This window comes from Camponotus vicinus, unplaced genomic scaffold, assembly GCF_025532165.1.
Source record: "Camponotus vicinus isolate PSW18456_S1 unplaced genomic scaffold, iyCamVici1.0 SCAF_11, whole genome shotgun sequence".
Taxonomy (NCBI): Eukaryota; Metazoa; Arthropoda; class Insecta; order Hymenoptera; family Formicidae; genus Camponotus; species Camponotus vicinus.
Genome location: NW_028141947.1, coordinates 14983931 through 15004533, shown reverse-complemented (window position 1 = coordinate 15004533; position 20603 = coordinate 14983931). Strand labels below are relative to the sequence as shown.

Sequence of the window (20603 nt, the reverse complement as noted above, 5' to 3'; positions counted from 1 at the left end):
ATATATATATGAGAGAAAAACATTATAATAATAATAATAATATATAATAATCTATAATTAAAAAGATTAATAAAAGATTATATAAATAATTTATATAATCGTTATTTGTACATTTATTTTTTTTACTATTTATGCAAATGTTATTTAAACTGTTATTTAACTAATTATATATATTTTAAAATACATTTGAAAATAAATTAACTAATAAGCCAAATAAACTAAGATAAAACAATTTGGCATGATGTAATAAACATAATAATATATACAATATAATAATATTTACACAAATACACTTATATATAGATATATTCATAATATTTTAATCAATATCATAAATATATCATATATGTGTTGTATGTGTATGAATTACATATAAACTATATTTTTCTTTGCACTGAAAAAATAAATAGATTACAATACACTGACTTGACTTATACTTTAAAAATATTTTAACTTTTAAGAAAAAATCATATTTGTTGAATAGGCACGCGCGTGATAATCTGACAAAATTATTTGATATTTAAATCCTCATCAAATGATTCCTCTTTGTTTAAAATAAATTTCCTGTTCTTTTGCCGATCGTTCGTAGAATTTATTTCTTGGATCTACTGCAGGCAATATTGGACACTGTAAATCAAATTAAAGAATTTTTATAATATATACTATGTGTATGTGTGTATGTGTGTGTGTTTAATGAAATGTAATATGATTTGTAGCAGATAGTTTATGAATACAATAATAATAGTGTTAATATAAGTTAAATAACATACTCCTGAATCCTTTCGTAATTCTATTGCTGTTGTCATTTCTTCATTCAACTTTTTCTCTCTGTCTCCATGACTAGGATGTGATGATATCCATGATAGTTCTGGAGGAAGCAGATGCATTTCTGTAAGCGTCCTCATTGTAGCCCAAAATACAACTGCTTCACGAATATCAATACAAGCCTGTAAAGAATGGATGTACATATTAATCATGAATAATAATTAATTTTTAATAGTATTTAATAAGCAATAGTATAAGTTTTAAAAGATAATGTTAAATTATTACATTATTAATGTATAACATTACATACTTTTGCAGCCAATTTAAGTCCTACTTCATCAGCTTCATTCTCCAAAACTCTACTATATGGGAGATTATACATAATATTGATAATTCGTTCTCCTATCATGTGAATTATAAAAGCCGTTACATCGGGAAATAATGCCCAAACCAATAATATAGGTATTGCTATCAAAAAGTCCCACAATAACTGATCAGACAATGCTTCGAGCTGTTTAGACAGAAATTAGCAATTATAATTTTATTCCATAGAGAATGTATTTGAGATTTTATAGTATTACTTACTGAATGTTATAGTATTACTTACTGAATGTAAAAGCAATGAATGAGCCATTTCATGAGCTAAAACAATAGCCAATTGATCATCATTTTCTATAATTTTTAAGATATCTAAGGAAACAAAGATATTTCCACCCTAAAAAAACACAAAAGTAATAAAATAAAAATAGTATAAAAATCTATTGGATATGTGTATATTGCTACATAATATTAATATATTTACTGGCAAGATATACGAGTTTGATAGTGGTGTATTAATAACAGTTAAAGTCCATTCTGTATCTCTTATTGACTTCAAATCTTTATTAGCTACCAAAATTTTCTCAATCACCCTTAAGAGTCTCTTGTAAGCTGGATGAGTCTTTGGTACTAAATCTTTATTATGAGCTTTTAAATGCTGAAATAAGATTATATTATATAATATAAACTTGAGAAATATTTTCAAATAACACCCTCTAAATCTTTATTATATTTTTTAAATTGTATTTTTTATACTTACAATTTCAAGAACCATCTGCCCTAATTGTTTCTCCTGTTCCTTGTTAAAGATTAGAAATCTCGAACGTTTTGTTAATGGATCAGTTTCGAGATGTGTTACATAGTAAATAAATAATATAAGGCCATATAGTCCAAAACAACCTTATAAACAATTTCAACAATGAATATAATGATACATAAAGATATTATAATATAAAGTTATTTAACATTCGTATGAATTACCTAAAATTATATTGCTCCTATCTTTGACCCATTGTTTGTATTCCTCCTTTTCTTTCTCAGATTTGCGTGTCCACCATTTCTTTATCCCCCGCCCCATCAGGAACGCGCCAACGCGTAAAGCAGGACGTAAAATCATAGCCACGAATGGTGGAATATACAAGCTTTGTGTAGTGTGAAAATAGCATTTCTGCAGTAGTAAGCATTGTAATTTTCTACAATCAACTGTGCTTTGACTGGGAAGATTTTTACGCTGCCAGGCACAGCAGTGATTTCTTATAGGACGAACGAGATTGTTTGTTACATTTCGCTGAATGTTTCTCTGACACAAATTTCTTGATAGAATGAACAACATAATCTAGTCTTTCTTTGGTCCACGTTGACTCAAAGATTTAAAAATCAGTCCAGTCATTAACTATGTAAAGATATAAAAGTATGAAAGTGTAAAATATGAAAATACCAAAAAAGACAAGGAATCCTCTTGGAAAGAAATTAAAACACGTGTTTTTTATTAACACGTTCGATCTCGTCCAAGGGCGATAACAAACTTCAATATAACCTATAATGGATATTAAAATAGGAGTTTGAGCCCAAGTTGTATGTTAATTTATCATGAATGACCATTAATTTTTAGTATTTATAAAGCATTTAAGGATATGTAATATTTACATACGTAATATTTATATATGTAATATTTATTTTGTATGTAATATATGTAACTATTACAGTTACATCATAACAATGTAAATATTTACATAATCATTGAACATGAATGCAAACATATTAGAAGCACTTTCGCATAATCATTTTTCATATATTTAGAGAAAAAATAATCTGAAGGATATGGCTGCAAATCTGTTCTTCGTTTTTGGATTGACCAATCAGAACACGTGGCAAAGTATTTCTTCATCCCGATTGGTCAATTAAAATTAATACACTTATGGCTCAGAAGAGAGTGAGAGAGAGAAAGAGAAAAAATTTTTCGAACGGACTCTATCTATTCAATGTTCATTGTTCATGGTTGTTTAATGCTTAGAGAAGCGCGGGTGTTTAATTATTTTTATAATTTATAATAAGTTGTTACACACGTGTGTAAACGACTGAATTAGTGCTACAAATCGCACGTGAAATTATAACAAGTATGCTAATTTATCTTGTTATAAACGGAAAATTAACAAGTTGATATGTCTTTGTTGAAAGAAAACAAATTTGACTGCCGGTTAGTTTTTTATACTCAGTATATAAAATAATGAGCAATTAAATATAAGCCCGCTTATAATATAATTAAATAACTTCTTTAAGTGATATATTTTAGAAGAGAAACATATATTTTATGATATTTTAGCAGTGATTCAATAATTTTGATTATAGGGTTAGTTCGGTGCTAAACAAAAATGTTCGATCTTACGGAAAGAAGTACATGTTTGATAATTCCAATGAAACGTGTTGGAATTCTGATGCAGTAAGTAATTAGATTTTTTTATAAATTAAGTCTCTCTAAAAATTAACATAATAAACGATATATTATAGGGAAGTCCACAATGGATTGTTATTAACTTTGAAGAAGAATGTAATGTTTCTAGTTTTGAAATAGAATTTCAAGGTGGATTTGCTGGAAAAGATTGCCATATAGAGGCTGGCAATGATGAGAAAGATGTGACAATTATGGAAGCATTTTATCCAGAGGATACAAATAAACTACAGCGTTTTAACTTAAAGAACCAGATCAAAGCCAAGATTTTTAAATTTGTGTTCAATCAAAGTACTGATTTTTTTGGTAGAATTATTATATATAATTTGTCATTATATTCATGATATCAAATATCTTCTGATATTTTTATAATATTATGTATAAAAGATATTTACACAAATATCACGATTAGTGATCAGATCTATTTTATTTAATTCTGCAATATATATTATACATTTTGTTTTCTGTTTAATGAGCAATAATAAGTATAAAAACTCTTTTTGCATTTTATATTTATTTGTTTAATTGATTGTATAAAGATTAATTAAAGTATTTCATTAAATTATATGATTTATTCTAATTACAATTTTTTATTTTTTGGTACTGTGGGTTATTTTTTTTTTAACTATTTTAATTATTATACAATAATAGCTAACATATTGTACATATAGTATATATAAATAATAACTACAAATTGATAAAAAAAGAGATTATTTCAATGTCACTACTATGTAGTTTTTCTTATGTCATGTTTACAATTGGTTGAGCATTGGCTGGTCGAGCTGAAAAAGGTAATATATAAATATTTTTTATAATATATTTGTTTGCATTTGTTTAATTTTTATAGTCATTAATCATTAATCTTACTTGCACAGGCTAAAGGCTGAAATTTGATATCGTCGACAGCAAAACCTCCATTACTTGCACTTCCTTCAAGAATAAGTCGATATGGAGTTCGCGCTTCAATTGTCACTTGAGCTGACATCCATACTGGCCGCGGATTGTTCAATCCTTTAGCTGTCAATGACCATAACTACAACAGTGAAATGACAATTTCAAAACAAAAATGTTCACTCCATTTCATAAAGGAATATTTGTGTATCTGATACTTGTAAAATGTAAAGAGTGATAAAAATGATTTAAAAATTTTTTTCTCAAGAAATTCAATTTATATAAATTCTATTCGGTTTTCCAGTTTTAACGCTTGTACCGGTTGTTCCTGTTCTTCCTCGCTCTCCTCATCAGTCTTCTCACTGGGCATCTTGATTATTCGTAAAGCAGTGGACTCTTCCACACCAAAGGCAGCGAACCAGAAAGTGAAACATATAAACTCCTCATCGGGCGAAGCATCGATGACGGGCGATCGCAATTGAACTTTCGTAGATTGCTTATTCGTTGTGAAAATATCGAAAAAAACGAAATCGCCTGTCGCACCAAAGGTCTTATCCAATAGTTGAGCCGGTCTATGAGTTTGAAACGCACGCTGCCACATTACGGCTCGGTCGTTATCAGAGACAGTTATGTTCTCCCATCCGCATAAATCTTTTTCGAAACTGCAATCCTCTGCGCGAACGGCTGCACTCAATGGTTTTACTGCATGTATGTAAAACATAGAATTAATATTTAAAGTAAGAAAGAAAAATATAAAAGAATGGTATTGTATGCCAACATTAATTTTAGGAGAAGGAGAAGAAAAAAATAGACGTGAAAAAGAAGATAAAAATATTTACCGCTGCAATTGCCTGTATAAAAGGAGATGTCATCGATTCCTATGCTACCACTTGCTCTATTCGGACCCCATATCCCTTCAAACACGATATTGAAGTTCGTATTTTCATTGATGTTAGTCTGAGCATAGTTCCATGTGGGGCCTTGATTGTTGTATAGCTGCCATATCGGTTTAGCTTCCTTTGAAGTATCGCCGACCGCTTGCACGTACAATCGCAAGACACCTATAAAATTAAAAATATATTGCCCGTTTTTACAAAAGAAGAATCACATTCTTATAAAAGGTAATAGTCTTTTTAAATAAAAGAATCAATCTATTATACATTGAATTAAAGTTTTAGCTTTTTTTATTTCTTTTATAAAGATAACATTATTAGAAATTTAAAAAAAAATTTAAATTCTTAATTCTTAAATAAAAATTAAAACGAACTTAATTCTTAAATAAAATAAAACGAAGATAAAATCTCGAAGTTTATATACTTATGACGAAAATAAAATAAATTACAGTAAATCTATTTTATGATTTTAAAAATGAGGAATTTAATTTTACCGAAAAAATTTCTCTTAATTTTCTCTATTAAAGACAATCTCAACTCACCTAAACTAGGACCTGTAGAATCGATGAAAGGCTCGAACATAAAGTACCAGAATGTAATGCAAAGCGGTTCTTCGGAGCCCTTCATCTCTCGACTGACTAATTGAGCGGTACCACCTCCGGACGATCGTGAAGCACCCCGAAGACGTCCCAGTCCTAGAAAGTATTCGTTGCGTCGATTAACTGTATGTCCGTTGCTATACGGTTTCCTCTGATTTCTCGGACCTAGCACTTGGGTGGATACTCTTTCCCACTCGACGCGATCCGGATCCCGCGAATTGATCCAATCGCATTCGTCGACCTCGAAAGTGCAATCCCGTGGTATCGGTCCGGCTACTTGCGGTGAAACTTTCGAACCAACATAGAGTATTAGAAGAAAATTGCATAGAGATTGGAATTTAATTTTCGACCATCAAATGACATAAATTTCAAGCAATCTATTCAAGAACTTACCAGGGCAAGCACCTGGCCCATACGAAATATCATCAATGGCGATATCTCCCATGTCGGTATTTCCTACCGATGCTTCGAAAATTAGCTGAAAATCATCGAGGGAACTGATTGTGACTTGCGACATAAACCAGGCATTGCCGGCATTTCCAGACAAAGCCCAGATTTCTTGAGGCTGCCCGTTTGAGCTGCGAAAGTGACGTAGAAAAAGCTTCAGGTAGCCTACCCCAGATCCGAACATGTGAAACCAAAAGTGCATACACATCGGCATATCAGCGCTAGTTGCCGGAAAATTCGAGCTTATCAGTTTTGCCGTATCACCGGGTCTTCGAGGAAAGCTGGAGTCAATAAAAGCATAACCACCGGCTGTGGCACGATCACTAGAACTGTCCATTGCTGGTCCGGTCGTGGGATTTCCGCTTCCGCGACTCTGAAAATGTGCTTTGTCGAGGTATTCTTTTTTTTCTTTTTTTTTTTTCAATTTAGCAGTACAACTCACTATAGTCCAGTCAAAATCATCTTCCGCATCATTGTTCCAGTCGCAGAAACCACCGGCAAAATTGCAGAATCCAACACATGACGTACCAGGTTGCAAATCTATATCATCGATAGCAATATACCCACGATAAAGACGTGACGGATCCGTAGAATCCACTGGAACGCCTTCAATAATCACCTAATTGTCAAGATTTTGCCTGAGATTTACAGAGATATTTCTAATAACAAACTATAACACGAAACACTTAAAATAGACATAAGAAGAATTACATTTTAGAAAAGGACAAAAATTCGGTGAATTCTAATATGTGGATTTGACAAACGCGTGATATAATTCTGACAAAATATAACAAAAAAAATATATAAATATAATATATAATATATTTTTTAGTAAATTTGGGTTTTTCTATCATTATTTTGTATTAATTTACTCGTCAAACTACCACATTTTGAATCTTCATCATATCATTCGAATAGCAGCTATTAAAATTAACCATAGCATTTCTTAATATTTATTAATTAAATTTCTGACTCAGAATTGAGTTATAATAATGTACCGAATGTATCTCAGGATAAGTGTATAATATTTGAGCCTGCTGCCATACTCCGAGCGTATAATACTGTGCATGCCATAATACGCGCTCTTCCACGACTTCTACTGGTTCACAAGGTTTCGCTGTTGTGATATTATCTATTGGCAATTCTTCGGTTTCTTCTTTCTTAAATGAAAACTCGTCCACTCCGACGTGAAGCAATATTCGCAGTCCTGCAATGCTGAGACCATCCATGGTATATTTGAACATGAAACAGGTACCAGCGACTCCAGTGCTGCCCAACTGTGGACTATGCAAAAGACCTCCTGGACTTTTGAACTTCAAATCCCTTGAAGATACTTGTGATGTCTCCAGAAAGGCGTATCTAATACATTAAGCCTCAAGATTATTCATTGAAATGTTAAATGGGAAATGCAAGAAAATTGTTACATCTTTCACTACAAAAAGAAAAGTTTATAATGGTATGTGAAAAAAATATAATTTATTTCTAGTATAATTTGATATCAAGAAAAATTAATTTTTTTTATATTTCTGTTATATATTTCTCGAATAGCATGTTTGCAATAATATTTTATAATAATAATATAAAATATGTAATAATAAATTACCCTCCATCCATAGTGCTGCTCGTGCCGTCGATCGATGGTCCACCCAACCAGTTTGTACCCATTCCGGTACCCGGAGTCCAATCCAAAGCGCCATTGCCATTTTGCCACTCGCAAAGTGGCATTGATGGAACCGGTCCAAAATCGCAGAAGACTTCATCAACGGTGACCGTTGGAGGTGGTATGGTAACCGTAGGATATCTTGCAAACATAAAATTACAGGTACGAGAATATTTTATATAATTTTCTATGATTATTATTATTGTAATTAATATTATATAATAGCTTGTAAACTATAGTGATTTTATATTCCTGAAGCATGATTTTCACACATATAAGAAACCACTTGTTTTCCATATTTGCTATTCACGAGCGCCTAAATATATCTGAAATAAATATCTTATTGCTTAGATTTTTCTTTATGATGCTTAAAAACCTTGCGGAAGGATTTCGTTGTGCCAATGTAGTAGGTTGCGGTGATTTGGGTGATAAAGATGTTTCCGTGGTAAAAGGCGCTGTACTGCGAGTGGGTAGGATATCCGGTCTTCCTGGCCATTGCCTGGGTTCGATGCGCTCTACTTCGTCCAATGGTTCGCGATCGCGATTGATGGAATTGATGACAGAGGCTTGACCCGAATCGACGCCGGATTCTGAGCCATTGAAATCTTCATTGTTCGCGGTATTTCTCGTCCAATCGGAAGTCGCGTTAACTGCGCCCACGAGATCGACTTGTTCTCCGAGCATAACATTTAAAGTAGCCGGAGAATACCAAGTCATACTCCACGATAACGGATACAGCCAGCAGCTTAATAATAAAATCCACCACATGTTCGGATATGATTGCACTGTTCGAATTCACTCTGTCTATAAAGTTAGAATCATCAGGGTTCAATTTGTGAAATTCTCTTTCTTCACAATCTAGAAATTCGATTTTAAAATACAAAAAATTACAGTTTAAAATTTAACTTACGTTTTAAAAATTATAAAGTAATTATATATGTACGTTTTTATATTTTTTCTTTTTTTATCTATTATTTTTATGATTTAATTATCATAAATTAAATATATAATTATACAGAGTGAATTTTTTTTTTGCGATTGCTCTTTCAATTTATCTATTTTTCGGATGTATATTTGTATATGCGTACATATTTGATACATGCATCATATATCATATCGTTCTTTATTTGATCATCAGGAATTTCAAAAACCATCAACGATGATTTTAACATGGAGTTCGGCAGAATTTTTTCCCTAATACACCCGTATACAAAGGAATTGTATCGCACGTGAAATATGATAATGTTTTAACGTCGAATAATAAATAATCAAATAATCGGAATAACATTAAATGATGTCAACTGAAGATAAATCGATGAATTAAACGCCAAAGGTAAAACCATAATTTGCAAGCTTTACTCTAAATATAATAAAAAATAGATCTTACTTATAGATTTCTTATTTTTGTATCAAACTCTTCGAGAACCTTTTTAATTTCACTGTCACGAGCAAATGTTCGGATGGCACTGACAACAAACCGGCAGAGTAATACCTATACAAACGAGATGCAAACTGTAGGATTTTTCAGGACCGCGGCACGGAACGAAGCGGTATATCCATGCAGTTCCGGCCTTAGCTTCCGGTCGTTACGCTAGTATATTCGGAGTCTGTTCGTCGCGATAACCAGTCAAACAATGAAATTCCATCGAGGCAGAGTGCCGTAATAATGTCGAGATTCAAATCTGCTAGTTTCCACTAGCGGTAAAATTGGTTCCGCATATCGCTTTCGAAATGATGGATTTTCAATTATTAGGCGTAATATACGTTCAATCGTTCATAGTTTAATTTCTTTCAAAGGATTATAATTAATGCACAAAGCATCATTATTTAAAATAACAAAGAACTTGCGCGCAACGCATATATTGTGCTATATATTATAAAATATGAGAAGTTATTCTTAATTTAGAGAGTCGCATAATACAATACATACATAAAGTCTCAAAAAAGATTAAAATATCACAATATGTCATTTAATTGAAATACAAAGGTTTCTTCAGTTCCTATAATTATGTTCAAAAATTAGTTTTTTTTTAAAAGATATTGCAGTATACATAATATTAAGAAACATTAATGCATTATTAATAATATAAAAAAGATATAATTTTATAAAAAAAGACAGGAAAATTTTTGGCCTATATAAAATATAATTGACGCACGATAAGAAGCATTTTTAGAGTTTAAGAGTTTAATATTTAGTCATTTAACGTGTAATTTCAGGTGGAGTTCAAAAACTCAATCAATATTTAGTCATTTAATGTGTAATTTCAGATGGAATAAATTTTTCCTCAAGAATTCATATATCAAAATGTCGATCGCGATGAATTCAGAAATTTTAAGAAAATGTGCGATCCAAAGCTTTCGCATTCTCGTTTAGCGAGATTAATACTACGTCCGAGATTTAGGTATACTCGAACGACATAAGGAGCAAGAAAATGGCAAACTACGAGCTGATCAGTGCGGGGTCGGGACAAACTTTGTTTCCTCAACATTTTCGATATCAGATTAACAATGGATGCCGATGTCTGTTGTGGTAAAGGCCGCGGTGGGCTGTTGAACACTAAATTCGTAATTTCCTCTAGATTCTGAAATAGTAATCGAGAGAAAGGAATAGATACAATACATTATAACAATGCAAATATTTTATATGAAAATGTTCTTTCTGGTTTTTGTTCTTTTCAGAAGAAATATCTTTTTATCATAAGACAAACGTAAAAGCTAAAAATACTCTATGCACAATGTTACATAATGCTACTTTGTCTTGCAATTAATCAATTTGATTTACTGTACCGTAGCCGGGAATGGAAGTCTCTTCGTAATCATTTCGTATAATATAACGCCCATGCTCCATATATCACACTTAAGTTCGTATGATTGTACAGTGAACATTTCTGGAGCCATATAATAGTAAGATCCTGCGTGACAAGTTATTGAATCTCTACAAAATAGAAAATAGAAAATACATTATATGCGGGAGATGAATGAAAATGAGAAGAAATAAAATGAGAGATTATTTCAGATGGATAACTGTGCAAAAATTAAATTAGCAGACAATTTAAAAAGGGCAGTGTGTTTAATATACGTTAAAGAATTAATATTTGCCAAAAAAATAGATAAATAAAAATATATTTTGTTGTAAAATTGACTTATCGATGCGTACTCTTGGATACTTTTTGCAAGACCAAAATCACCGATTTTAACGATATCTCCGCGACTTCCAGTCAACATGATATTTTCTGGTTTTAAGTCTCGATGAAGAATTTTGTTCGAGTGGATATGATGTACTCCCAAAGTAACTTGTGAAAACAAGTATAGTGCATCCTAAGAAAAAATATTCGATACATTTTTCACAATTAATACAATTGGAGAAGCACAAAATAAAAAATTTTTTAAAGACGTTTTATTGATTATCGCTATAATTATATCTATTTATAATTACCTCTTCTTTAAGTGGCTTTTCTCGTTTTTCCAGCAAATCCTTGAGAGTACATCGAGTTGCATATTCCATAAGAATATAACTGTGATTATTTTTCTTCCATGCTCCATAATAAAATACTATATTTGGATGTCTCAATCTTTTCAGGCATCGTATCTCTGCTAATGCTCTCTGAATTACGAAATAGATGTCGAATTCTGTATTTTATCCAAATAAAGAGATCGATATTATGTGCAGTTATATACCTTGGAAGGCGAATATTTGATCGCATCTAAATCCTGTGCTTTTATAACAAACAGCTTTAAATCTTTCTTTCTTCTTACCAAGTATACAGTTCTAAAAACATATGTCTATTTATTTCGTAAAAGATAAAATTGATTCGATTATATATAGTTATATCTATATTAAAAAATTCTATATTAAATTTCCATACAGCACGTATATATCTCCCGCATTATACAAGAATTTAATATTATATACCCAAAGGTTCCTTTGCCGAGTATGCTTTCGAATGTGTAATCGTCGATGTATGGATCCATTTTCACTTTCACACAAATGAAAGAAACTTTAAATTATTTTATTTAAGGCAAAAGTGTGTGTATGTGTGGAAATATTTCACCTGTGACATGTAACTCCTTATTGAAGGACTATTCAGTTTGTTGTGATAGATCATGTGGACGAAAACATTTCTGTTTATCTCAAACAGAAACATGCGCAAACATTATGACTTTCCTAATTTAAACAATAAATTTATATGTACTGCTTATACAATATGTATAGAGTAAAGCTATGCTTCTATCAGTTTCAGGTATATAACAAATAATAAGTTTGAATAAATACAGTTTATATTCTAATTAAAAATTAAAAGGCTTGTGTATGGTAAAGTTTTAGTATATTAGTATATTTTAGTATAACAAAAATTTTATTCTTCAATTATTCGAACTTTAAGAAAATTTCATCCCTGGCTCGTGAAAAATATTTTATGATAAAAAAAATCAATTTATTTATAATTTAAATAAAAAAATCAAGATATTAATATTTAAAGTTAAATTTTGAGAGATTTATCACATATATGAAAATCGTATTAAATTAAGAGGATAGTTATATTAAATATCAATAAATTAGAATTATATATATAGATGATATTTTTTTTATTTACTCTTGGTTTTTTTACAAATGCAATGCCGATTCTCTAAAGCATTTTGTGATCTAAACTATATTAAGAAAAAACATTACAATTATCAAATAATATATATATATGTGTGTGTGTGTGTGTGTATATATACATAATATACATATATATATGTATATATACACACACACATATATATTTTTGTCTAAACAGATTGCATGGCTTTATATAGATGATAAATGTCAAATCCCAGAAACACGGAAAAATATATATAACATTGATTGTGATGAAACATGATTATTGTAACAAAAAAACTAAGAAGTTTTTTTCAACAGTAACAATTTCGGAATGATAAACTATTTTAATCAATTTATAATATGAAGATATACTGCGGAACCAAAAAATAGTTACACAGTTACTTTATGAGTGTTAATAAAGCGCCTAACGATTATGACATATGTATTCTTTAAAAAAATGCTATACGTATGTTATTGTATAGCTGTGTTGTTGAGAGACGATGAAATCAAGACAAAGAGACAAGATAAAAAGGACAAAACCAAATAGTGATTATTGCAACATTTACTTGAGAAAGCAAATCACCTTATGCCCTAGCACAATACGGGATTAGATGATACTGCAATATATAAATGTAATATATATTTATACTCTGATATTTTTTGAACTTTGTCGTTACCGACTGCATTTCAAGAATTGTTAATAGCACTGTTACTAGATTCTATTGTATTGGCGCCATCGCTTCCGGCGGATACGCGTGACTGCTTCAGGCTATCCAAATACTCCTGTTGCGAAGTCGCCAGTACTTGTGAAAGTATATGGCTGTCTTCCCAATCTGTCAAGCCTAGAAAATTGGAAAAATTCACGACAGTTATTATAAAGCTCGTATCTTCCTTATACATATATATTTTTTATAGATATCGACTAACTTAAATATTTACCAAATACTTCAGGAGGAAGGCGATTGAACAATGAAATGTCGGGTGACGCATTCGCTTCTTTGCTACTGCCCGGTACAGGCTCCTGCGACGTCTTCACTTCAAAATCTGGTGACAAATGGGATATAGGAGATCCTTGAGTCGATTGATGTTGCGGCGATCTTTTACTATATCGAACTGCGTCGCTGACCTAAGTCATAATAGAAACCCTTTAATAATAATATCTCGAGTTTCTGTCACGTGAATAGAATGAGAAACGGACCTTTGGAGAATTACGTAAATTATCTTGGCTAGTTTGTGTCGTGGTCGGAGAAGAGGTATGGCTACGTTGCTGTCCACGACCTCCATGTGAATGAAAGTGTGAATGATTATGTTGCGCGCTCGTAACTGTGCTCGTACTGCTACTACTGGCTGAACGCTTGATTCAAAAGTCATGACTGAGTCTTTTCACTCCAATAAAAGAATAACTGACATGATTGCAATGATTGGATTTTTACTTACTGCCTTACGCATTTCGTTATCGCGCAACCATTGTAAATAGCTCTCCCTGGCCACTTGTTCTTCGATAGCTTCATTAGTCGCTTCCCAATCAGTGGCTTTTATTTTATCTTCCAACATTGTCTTTTATATGTAAAATCGAAATTTTAGAATATCTTTTGAATATTTATAAAGCCAAAACTGAATATCGTACAAAAAAATTCAGATTTGTGCATGAATTTATTATGGTTACCTGTTCAATTTGTAATTCCTCGCTCTGACGAACTGCATCCGATATGAGGGCGCGATCAGCGGAACCAGGATTATACGATGGTAAACCAAGCCCAACACCTATAGTGGCTTTGAATGGATCAACTATGCTGTTGTAATGGCTGTTACGCTGATATGACAATCTGATTGGTTCATTGTCACTTTCTACCATAGTATGGAAGATATTGATAGGTTCTATAAAAAAAAAATTTAATCAATAATACAATCAAGAGCAATATAAAAAAAATCCTCACTATATTAATGAAAAAACGATACATACCGGTACTATAAGAGTACAATTGTATGCTACGATTATACATTTCTGACATAGCTTGCATTTCTATGTGATTTCCATGAACATACTCTTGTCTCTTCCTATCCACATAGGTGCTGAAATCCTCTGCTACAAAATGCGAGAAAAACTCCTGATTGGAAGACTGAAAGAAATATAAATTCAGTCAAGCTATGCATTGATGTAATATATCTTAATTATCTTAATTAATCTATATACTTACTATATAATCCATACAGTGCTTTCGTACAATTCCATGCATTTCTTGATCTCCATAAACCTGATCTGCTACAGCTCTAAACAAGCAAGCTCCATCTTCCGCCATTTTCTTTATTATAAGACCCTTCTTCTTGAGGCGCTTCTCAAACCATCTATCTCTCTAAATTTACAGATATATAGAGTAATATTAGTGCAAGTTGATACATGATATTTACATGAAATATTGAGTTTAATAATACTGACTTCCTGCCATTCCACTAAAGTAAGATTATTTTCCATACGCCCTGTGTATTCATCACCACTGTTATAGCCATTTGCCAGTTCATCTAAATTTGAAGCATTTCCAACAATGCTTACTCTCCCACTTACACTAGAATCTGTACCTAAATAAATTAAGTTTACTATCTAACATTTGCAACATAAATTACAATTTTTTATTTTAATAGTTTATTGATTTTATGATAATGATTTAATAACTTTTAATTATGATACTAATATAAGAGAAATGCATTACCTTGTGAGCCATTGCAAGAAGCAGCAGGTGGAGTAGCTTGCCTTTCGCGTTCTCTTTCTCTCTCTCTCTCCCTGCCTCTGTCCCTTTCTCGATCTCGTTTTGCACGTGAAGATCTGCCAATACAGCTATTAAAAGATTAATAAATTCCTTTTACTAAATATATAATAACTATAAATATTTATTATACAAATATGCGCAACTTTTTTTATATATCTTGTTCTATATCAATTATATATGTAAGATATGAAATAAGTATAATATAAGGACACGATGTAATTTATGTATTTTTTTTACGGGATATCTTTTTTTGAACAGTTTATATGTACATCCTGAACTAATTCAAATACCTGTGAGGACTGGCTCTCTGTCTGTGACGTTTACCATGACTTGGACCACTCCCATCTTCAAAGTGTTTATCTTCACGACGGTCATTTGCCTGTAAACACATAAGGATATTATAAATCAATTATAAATCAATCACAAAAATAAATCTTTACAAAAATTTTTAACTAAATATTCAATAGTACGACACTTGCTATTGTACATAATTAATATTGTATAATATACAACTCGTTATTCTTTTAATCAAGTAAATATTATTGTTTGACAAAATAAATTTATTTACTAACATTATTATTCATTACCATTTATTGATATTATTATCATGTTATTTAAAGTTCACATTCCTCGATACGCAAAGAGATGATCTATACAACAGACCAGGATTATCCAAGATAAAGAAAAGAAAGAAGTTTCCTTTGTTATACCTCGTACGAGTTGCTGGTCAACACTATGGGACCATTGTGGGATCCATGATCAGCTTGAACTCCATGCAGATCGACGGCGAATCCGCTGGCACCGCGAACCTAGTCACCGAGTTGGCAAAACACTTCTCTTAGAACCTTCCTTAAGGAGGGGAGAGAGGGAGAGAGCAAATCCCGGAAATCACGTTGCGCCTCACCTGATAAGGACTGTTCGGTAGCGCGATGTTGCCGGAATTGTGCTCGTTCTGCCCTACGCCGTGATGGACGTCGACCTCGGGACCGGCGCCTGCCTCGCGCGTCCTGTCTTTCGCCGCGTTCGTCTTCTTCTTCGACAGAATTGTCATGATCTAGCGCGATCAATTCCCCTCTCTCTCTTTCTCGCTCTTGCTCCCGTTCTCCTTGTGCCGTGTCTCGTCTCGCGACGCGTCGCGAAACCGCTCGCGGATCCCCTCGTGATCGCAAACACCCGAACACGTCGCCGTGCGATCCGCCCCCTCGCGATTTCTCTCACTCGCGCGTTCTCCGTTCAATATATCTTTCGCGAGCGACTCCTGGCGAATCCGAGTCCCGAGCACCGAGCTGGCGATCGCGGCACCTTCCGTGCACCCTGCCTCGGGCTCCGTCGACTCGTCGTTGCGTCACGCGCCAAGACACTCGAACGGTCAGGATGACGTCGTTCCGTGGCCACCGAGCAACATGTCCGCGAGGGAAAGCGATACGGTATCGTTAATCGCTGGCTACTCGGAATGTTTTGTCAAGCGGCCATATTTACATCGGTCGCTTTGACTTCGGGATACAAAGTCCATAGATAGAACGCGGGGTACATAGTGACGCGACTCTTTATCGCGATCTTGGCCCTTGCGTGATATTGATCAAGCTGGATTTTCGAACGTAAGTTGAATCTTGAGTGATTTAGGAACACATACGTGCCATATGTTCTTTTGACCGACCAATCGGAAAAAGGAAATTGTTGCGTCTTTTTAGCTGTCAAATAGCTCTGACATATATCGTCCGATTACAACGAAAGACAGGGAAAACGTGTAATTAACGAAATAAACAAAATGCTTCGCGGGTACGAGGGTGTGAGATATATTTCGGATAAGCAGATGATAGTTTTTGATATTGGCAGTGCCTACACGAAGTGAGTATATCGCGAGAAAAGAAACGGTGTGTCTACCGAAATTTCACAAGCTTCTCTTTCTCGTTTCGAAATATGTTTATATACGTTAAATACGTTTGTTTTTTTGACACAACATAGATTTGGCTATGCGGGAGAAGCGTCTCCACGTGGCATTATTCGAACGGAAGTGAGATGTCCGGAATCCAAAAAGATACGCCGAATCATCGATCATACAGACGTCGAGGACTTGTATCAACTTCTTGTAGAATTTCTTCATTTATTGTTTTTTAAGTAAGAAGATACGTTTCTGCGTTTTTATCTTATGCAATCTCTTGAGATTTTCACTCAAAACAATTTTTGTGATGCAGATATGTTGTGGTGAGTCCAAAAGACGCAAGGATATTGCTTTTGGAGTCACCATTGGCGGTGACATCGTTCAGAGATACCATTGCAAAGGTGATGTTCAAGCATTTCGAAGTTGGTTCTATATTATTCCTACCGAGCCATTTAGCAACTATTAGTACTCTTGGAATTGATACAGCTTTGGTATTAGATGTCGGATATCAGGAAGCAACTCTTATTCCTATCTTTGAAGGAATACCAGTACTCAAAGCTTGGCAGGCATTGCCTTTGGGTGGGCAAATTATACATGAGTGAGTTACACTTTTTCTTTCTTATAATATTTGTGTGACATTACTAATTTCATTCTTATAATTTACAGAAACTTAAGAAGATATTTTAATGATATGTCAAATGATATAGATTTATCAGAAAAGGTACTAGAAGATATCAAAATAAGGACATGTTTTGTAACTACACTGGAAAGGTCTACAAAGCTAGGAACAAAGGATGCTCCTACTCCACCTCCTGATGTTATGTATCCTGGTGTTCAAAGGCTTTTGATAACTGGAGAAATTAGAGAAAAGGCATTTGAAATACTATGGGAAAGGGATAATGATAATCTCTCATTGTCAACTATGATACTCGATGCTATTGTTAAGGTAAGGACTATATCTATTATAAGGCAATTTTATTCACACCATGTATGTAATAATTTAAATCTTTTATATAATTGAATATATATGTGTACTGCATTAATATTGGCTAATTTGTGGTACTAGTGTCCTTTGGATATGAGGCGAGTGTTGGCTGAAAATATAATACTCGTCGGTGGAACAACTATGACAAAGGGCTTTGCAAGCCGCTTGAAATCGGAATTATTAGCTTTAGTTCAAAGCGACTTATATAAAAATAAATTAAAAATACAATCGTTTAAGTTTCACACAGCACCTAGTAAACCAAATTATACAGTGTGGTTAGGCGGTGCTATTTTTGGTACTACAGATTTACCATTACGATGCTTAACGAAAGAAATATATTTAAAAACGAATCGAGTTCCCGATTGGTCTAGTCTTATAGATAATCAAAAAGACGAAACATCTTACGAGGTATGAACGAATGTACCGCGAAATTGATCGATCTACAAAGAAGCAAGTAAATTTGTATTCTTGTAATCATTTATAATAACATGTATTTTACTATGTGTGTATTGTACATGTATTATACCAAATTATGCTTAATGATTCATATATGCCAATAATAATGATTCATTTCTCATATATATTGATTCCTGTTAATATCGACCAATTGAGATTTTTCAGTGTTTTAAAAAATTAATAATATAATGATATAATTTACTATTATCATAATTATATCACTTTATAGTGCTTTTTATATTTCATTGATATAATCACGATATTAACAGGAATCAATATATATGAGAAATGGATCCTTATTATTAAATACATTACATTACGTTATATTATTATTTATTACATTACATTATTTAATATAAAAAATTAAACTTTTAAAAGCTTACACTCTTAATCACAGAGTTGTAAGTAGTGTAAGCTTTTCATTAAGTTGCAATTGTGTTTTTATCAATTGCGATAATGCGACAACCATCAGAAGATCTTTAACATTACTATTAAACATTTCGTCAAATTGATCACTACTCATTTTTGGCACGGAATGTACCATATCCAAAAGGGCTCTGCCCACCTGAAATAGCGCAATTAATGTATTTATTATTGACTAAATAATAAACAAATAATTCAAATAAATATAAAAAAAAATGTATATTTACTTGATTATCTGGTAATTGTTTCCCTGCTAGAACATCATCAACATATGCGAGCACTTGTTCTAGCATTAAAGAAAGTTTGGAGCAAGCCTCTGAGACTTGTGCAAGATCCATCATGGGTTCTATCCCTCCAGATTTCATTCCAGATGTTTGTATATGAGATTGTAATTGAGTCTTGGAGCATAATTGTAGTCCTACAACCTCTGGCTCATAACATCTAATCTGTATAGAAAGATGTCACAATGTTAAAAAAAATGTCATATAAAGATGATCAAAATATTTTCGTCCCATGATACATGATAAGTCATTGGCAAATATATCTTGTTAAAATTCCAACAAACCTGAACTTTAACTGGTGTAAACATGGAGCCTTGCTTGCCGTTAGGCACTCCTAATGGAACACATACGTAAGCCTTAATCGCCATTCTTGTTGTGTTTGTCAATGTAGTATCAACTGTCAAATGCACTGGATTGTTACATTCTCGCACATAATATTCATGGATAACGGATGAATGGGTGGTGACCTGAAAGATGTATTTTTATTCGGTTACAAAATATTTGGAATAATATATTAAGTATTCGACAAAAAAGAAGGGGCTAAAATTCAACCTCGTTGCCTGTGGCCCACCAACCGACAATATTCTCTTGCGCATTAACTCGGTGATTTAAATCGTACAAGTCCATTCCATAGGTAAGATCGGCCTCTACCTGGCTCTCGGATTCTTTATGCGGGACGCAAAAGCAATTGGTTACTTCGACTATTCCTTTTTCCACAGTACCTGAAATAATAAAAAGCATGTGTTCATATGCTATATTTGTATGCTTATCAAACGCGAATATATATAATATGTCACATAAAAGATTTATCGCATTCTTGTTCAATACGTGTATAGACGTTACCCAATAAGGTTCCAATAACGCGTAATGATTCCGCTTTTCGTCGTTCGTAAGCATCCACAATTTGAAATAAAACTACGGGGTGCACTTTAACGGTGAGATTAAGCGCCATGTTTACACCTTTATTTTTTTTATTAATAATTTTATTAGTAACGTTTTTAGCTAGCAGCTACTTGACACAAAATCTCAAACACGTTGTCACAGTATACCTTACCATAAAAAATGTGCTATAGCAAGAAGCGCTGACACATCGATTGAAATGTTCCCATTACTAAAAAAAAAAACCGATATTAACTTCATCGCCATTGGAATAGAACAACAGACGTATTTATTGGCTGCCGTAGCAAAAACCCTAGAAATTCTCTAT

At 32.8% G+C, this 20603-nt stretch overlaps 7 protein-coding genes and 1 long non-coding RNA gene across 19 annotated transcripts; 3 read left to right on the top strand and 5 right to left on the bottom strand.

Moving 5' to 3' along the window:
• Nucleotides 1–199: 199 nt before the first annotated feature.
• On the bottom strand, nt 200–2816 carry LOC145961281 (metalloendopeptidase OMA1, mitochondrial-like). 2 transcript variants are annotated; one of them, XM_083081325.1, is made up of 8 exons: nt 2735–2816; nt 2065–2476; nt 1844–1983; nt 1568–1741; nt 1373–1480; nt 1076–1276; nt 771–947; nt 200–627 (listed from the first exon to the last, which is right to left on the bottom strand). In XM_083081325.1, exons 2-8 carry the CDS (start codon nt 2414–2416, stop codon nt 532–534), a joined length of 1248 nt encoding a protein of 415 aa, XP_082937451.1. In that variant the 5' UTR covers nt 2417–2476; nt 2735–2816; the 3' UTR covers nt 200–531. The 2 variants fall into 2 exon arrangements, with proteins under 2 accessions (XP_082937451.1, XP_082937450.1); XM_083081324.1 differs by having other exon boundaries at nt 2065–2620; nt 2735–2812.
• Nucleotides 2817–3063: 247 nt separating this feature from the next.
• On the top strand, nt 3064–7213 carry LOC145962108 (nuclear receptor 2C2-associated protein). 2 transcript variants are annotated; one of them, XM_083082948.1, is made up of 8 exons: nt 3064–3280; nt 3433–3523; nt 3592–4323; nt 4408–4650; nt 4728–5131; nt 5213–5544; nt 5868–6756; nt 6845–7213. In XM_083082948.1, exons 1-3 carry the CDS (start codon nt 3246–3248, stop codon nt 3874–3876), a joined length of 411 nt encoding a protein of 136 aa, XP_082939074.1. In that variant the 5' UTR covers nt 3064–3245; the 3' UTR covers nt 3877–4323; nt 4408–4650; nt 4728–5131; nt 5213–5544; nt 5868–6756; nt 6845–7213. The 2 variants fall into 2 exon arrangements, with proteins under 2 accessions (XP_082939074.1, XP_082939073.1); XM_083082947.1 differs by having other exon boundaries at nt 5844–6756.
• LOC145962101 (MAM and LDL-receptor class A domain-containing protein 1) lies at nt 4027–9655 on the bottom strand. 2 transcript variants are annotated; one of them, XM_083082929.1, is made up of 11 exons: nt 9410–9655; nt 8399–8880; nt 7966–8163; nt 7361–7721; nt 6805–6981; nt 6309–6735; nt 5859–6203; nt 5263–5484; nt 4743–5125; nt 4400–4565; nt 4027–4314 (listed from the first exon to the last, which is right to left on the bottom strand). In XM_083082929.1, exons 2-11 carry the CDS (start codon nt 8788–8790, stop codon nt 4274–4276), a joined length of 2712 nt encoding a protein of 903 aa, XP_082939055.1. In that variant the 5' UTR covers nt 8791–8880; nt 9410–9655; the 3' UTR covers nt 4027–4273. The 2 variants fall into 2 exon arrangements, with proteins under 2 accessions (XP_082939055.1, XP_082939057.1); XM_083082931.1 differs by lacking the exon at nt 9410–9655 and having other exon boundaries at nt 8399–8924.
• LOC145962109 (uncharacterized) lies at nt 8193–11695 on the top strand. The gene is made up of 3 exons (XR_014435815.1): nt 8193–8641; nt 9161–9355; nt 10291–11695. It is a non-coding gene; the product is annotated as an uncharacterized LOC145962109 (long non-coding RNA).
• Nucleotides 10259–13002, bottom strand: LOC145962106 (putative serine/threonine-protein kinase A). 3 transcript variants are annotated; one of them, XM_083082945.1, is made up of 7 exons: nt 12075–13002; nt 11936–12020; nt 11701–11791; nt 11459–11626; nt 11180–11340; nt 10810–10957; nt 10259–10604 (listed from the first exon to the last, which is right to left on the bottom strand). In XM_083082945.1, the coding sequence occupies exons 2-7, from the start codon at nt 11992–11994 to the stop codon at nt 10323–10325; spliced, it is 909 nt and encodes a 302-aa protein (XP_082939071.1). In that variant the 5' UTR covers nt 11995–12020; nt 12075–13002; the 3' UTR covers nt 10259–10322. The 3 variants fall into 3 exon arrangements, with proteins under 3 accessions (XP_082939071.1, XP_082939070.1, XP_082939069.1); XM_083082944.1 differs by having other exon boundaries at nt 11936–11999; XM_083082943.1 differs by having other exon boundaries at nt 11936–13002.
• A 146-nt stretch (nt 13003–13148) lies between these two features.
• Duba (Deubiquitinating enzyme A) lies at nt 13149–16874 on the bottom strand. 6 transcript variants are annotated; one of them, XM_083082935.1, is made up of 12 exons: nt 16274–16874; nt 16080–16178; nt 15660–15748; nt 15313–15437; nt 15042–15175; nt 14803–14958; nt 14568–14724; nt 14271–14482; nt 14042–14161; nt 13803–13958; nt 13544–13730; nt 13149–13446 (listed from the first exon to the last, which is right to left on the bottom strand). In XM_083082935.1, exons 1-12 carry the CDS (start codon nt 16418–16420, stop codon nt 13292–13294), a joined length of 1737 nt encoding a protein of 578 aa, XP_082939061.1. In that variant the 5' UTR covers nt 16421–16874; the 3' UTR covers nt 13149–13291. The 6 variants fall into 6 exon arrangements, with proteins under 6 accessions (XP_082939061.1, XP_082939062.1, XP_082939063.1 ...); XM_083082936.1 differs by having other exon boundaries at nt 15042–15181; nt 15313–15425; XM_083082937.1 differs by having other exon boundaries at nt 15313–15425.
• Nucleotides 16763–19331, top strand: Arp10 (Actin-related protein 10). Of its 2 annotated transcripts, XM_083082942.1 has the most exons (6): nt 16763–16967; nt 17061–17217; nt 17335–17487; nt 17565–17849; nt 17918–18197; nt 18318–19331. In XM_083082942.1, the coding sequence occupies exons 2-6, from the start codon at nt 17138–17140 to the stop codon at nt 18648–18650; spliced, it is 1131 nt and encodes a 376-aa protein (XP_082939068.1). In that variant the 5' UTR covers nt 16763–16967; nt 17061–17137; the 3' UTR covers nt 18651–19331. The 2 variants fall into 2 exon arrangements, with proteins under 2 accessions (XP_082939068.1, XP_082939067.1); XM_083082941.1 differs by having other exon boundaries at nt 16763–17217.
• Eif3f1 (eukaryotic translation initiation factor 3 subunit f1) lies at nt 18711–20465 on the bottom strand. The gene is made up of 5 exons (XM_083082946.1): nt 20240–20465; nt 19949–20118; nt 19681–19863; nt 19343–19561; nt 18711–19257 (listed from the first exon to the last, which is right to left on the bottom strand). The coding sequence occupies exons 1-5, from the start codon at nt 20346–20348 to the stop codon at nt 19084–19086; spliced, it is 855 nt and encodes a 284-aa protein (XP_082939072.1). The 5' UTR covers nt 20349–20465; the 3' UTR covers nt 18711–19083.
• Nucleotides 20466–20603: the final 138 nt, after the last annotated feature.

Bases quoted from the DNA above. Each gene is read 5' to 3' on its own strand.
- LOC145961281 (XM_083081325.1), bottom strand. From the start codon at position 2,416: ATGTTGTTCATTCTATCAAGAAATTTGTGTCAGAGAAACATTCAGCGA. The intron at 1,481-1,567 runs GTAAATATATTA...GTGTTTTTTTAG, and splicing joins CAAACTCGTATATCTTGCCA to GGTGGAAATATCTTTGTTTC. The intron at 628-770 runs GTATGTTATTTA...TTTGATTTACAG, and splicing joins AATTACGAAAGGATTCAGGA to TGTCCAATATTGCCTGCAGT.
- Duba (XM_083082934.1), bottom strand. From the start codon at position 16,420: ATGACAATTCTGTCGAAGAAGAAGACGAACGCGGCGAAAGACAGGACG. The intron at 15,749-16,079 runs GTATAACAAAGG...ATGTGTTTACAG, and splicing joins TGACCAGCAACTCGTACGAG to GCAAATGACCGTCGTGAAGA. The intron at 14,959-15,041 runs GTCAGTATTATT...CTGTAAATTTAG, and splicing joins CTTTAGTGGAATGGCAGGAA to AGAGATAGATGGTTTGAGAA.
- Arp10 (XM_083082942.1), top strand. From the start codon at position 17,138: ATGCTTCGCGGGTACGAGGGTGTGAGATATATTTCGGATAAGCAGATG. The intron at 17,850-17,917 runs GTGAGTTACACT...TATAATTTACAG, and splicing joins GGTGGGCAAATTATACATGA to AAACTTAAGAAGATATTTTA. The intron at 18,198-18,317 runs GTAAGGACTATA...TTGTGGTACTAG, and splicing joins TACTCGATGCTATTGTTAAG to TGTCCTTTGGATATGAGGCG.
- Eif3f1 (XM_083082946.1), bottom strand. From the start codon at position 20,348: ATGGCGCTTAATCTCACCGTTAAAGTGCACCCCGTAGTTTTATTTCAA. The intron at 20,119-20,239 runs GTAACGTCTATA...TTATTATTTCAG, and splicing joins CGTTATTGGAACCTTATTGG to GTACTGTGGAAAAAGGAATA. The intron at 19,864-19,948 runs GTTGAATTTTAG...TACATCTTTCAG, and splicing joins GGTGGGCCACAGGCAACGAG to GTCACCACCCATTCATCCGT.
- LOC145962101 (XM_083082929.1), bottom strand. From the start codon at position 8,790: ATGTGGTGGATTTTATTATTAAGCTGCTGGCTGTATCCGTTATCGTGG. The intron at 6,982-7,360 runs GTACATTATTAT...CTTGACAATTAG, and splicing joins CTTATCCTGAGATACATTCG to GTGATTATTGAAGGCGTTCC. The intron at 4,566-4,742 runs GTACAAGCGTTA...TCACTGTTGTAG, and splicing joins AGGAAGAACAGGAACAACCG to TTATGGTCATTGACAGCTAA.
- LOC145962108 (XM_083082948.1), top strand. From the start codon at position 3,246: ATGTCTTTGTTGAAAGAAAACAAATTTGACTGCCG. The intron at 3,281-3,432 runs GTTAGTTTTTTA...TTTTGATTATAG, and splicing joins GAAAACAAATTTGACTGCCG to GGTTAGTTCGGTGCTAAACA. The intron at 3,524-3,591 runs GTAAGTAATTAG...GATATATTATAG, and splicing joins CGTGTTGGAATTCTGATGCA to GGAAGTCCACAATGGATTGT.
- LOC145962106 (XM_083082943.1), bottom strand. From the start codon at position 11,994: ATGGATCCATACATCGACGATTACACATTCGAAAGCATACTCGGCAAA. The intron at 11,341-11,458 runs GTAATTATAAAT...ATTTTTTCTTAG, and splicing joins AAAAGCCACTTAAAGAAGAG to GATGCACTATACTTGTTTTC. The intron at 10,958-11,179 runs GTACGCATCGAT...TCTATTTTGTAG, and splicing joins CTTGCAAAAAGTATCCAAGA to AGATTCAATAACTTGTCACG.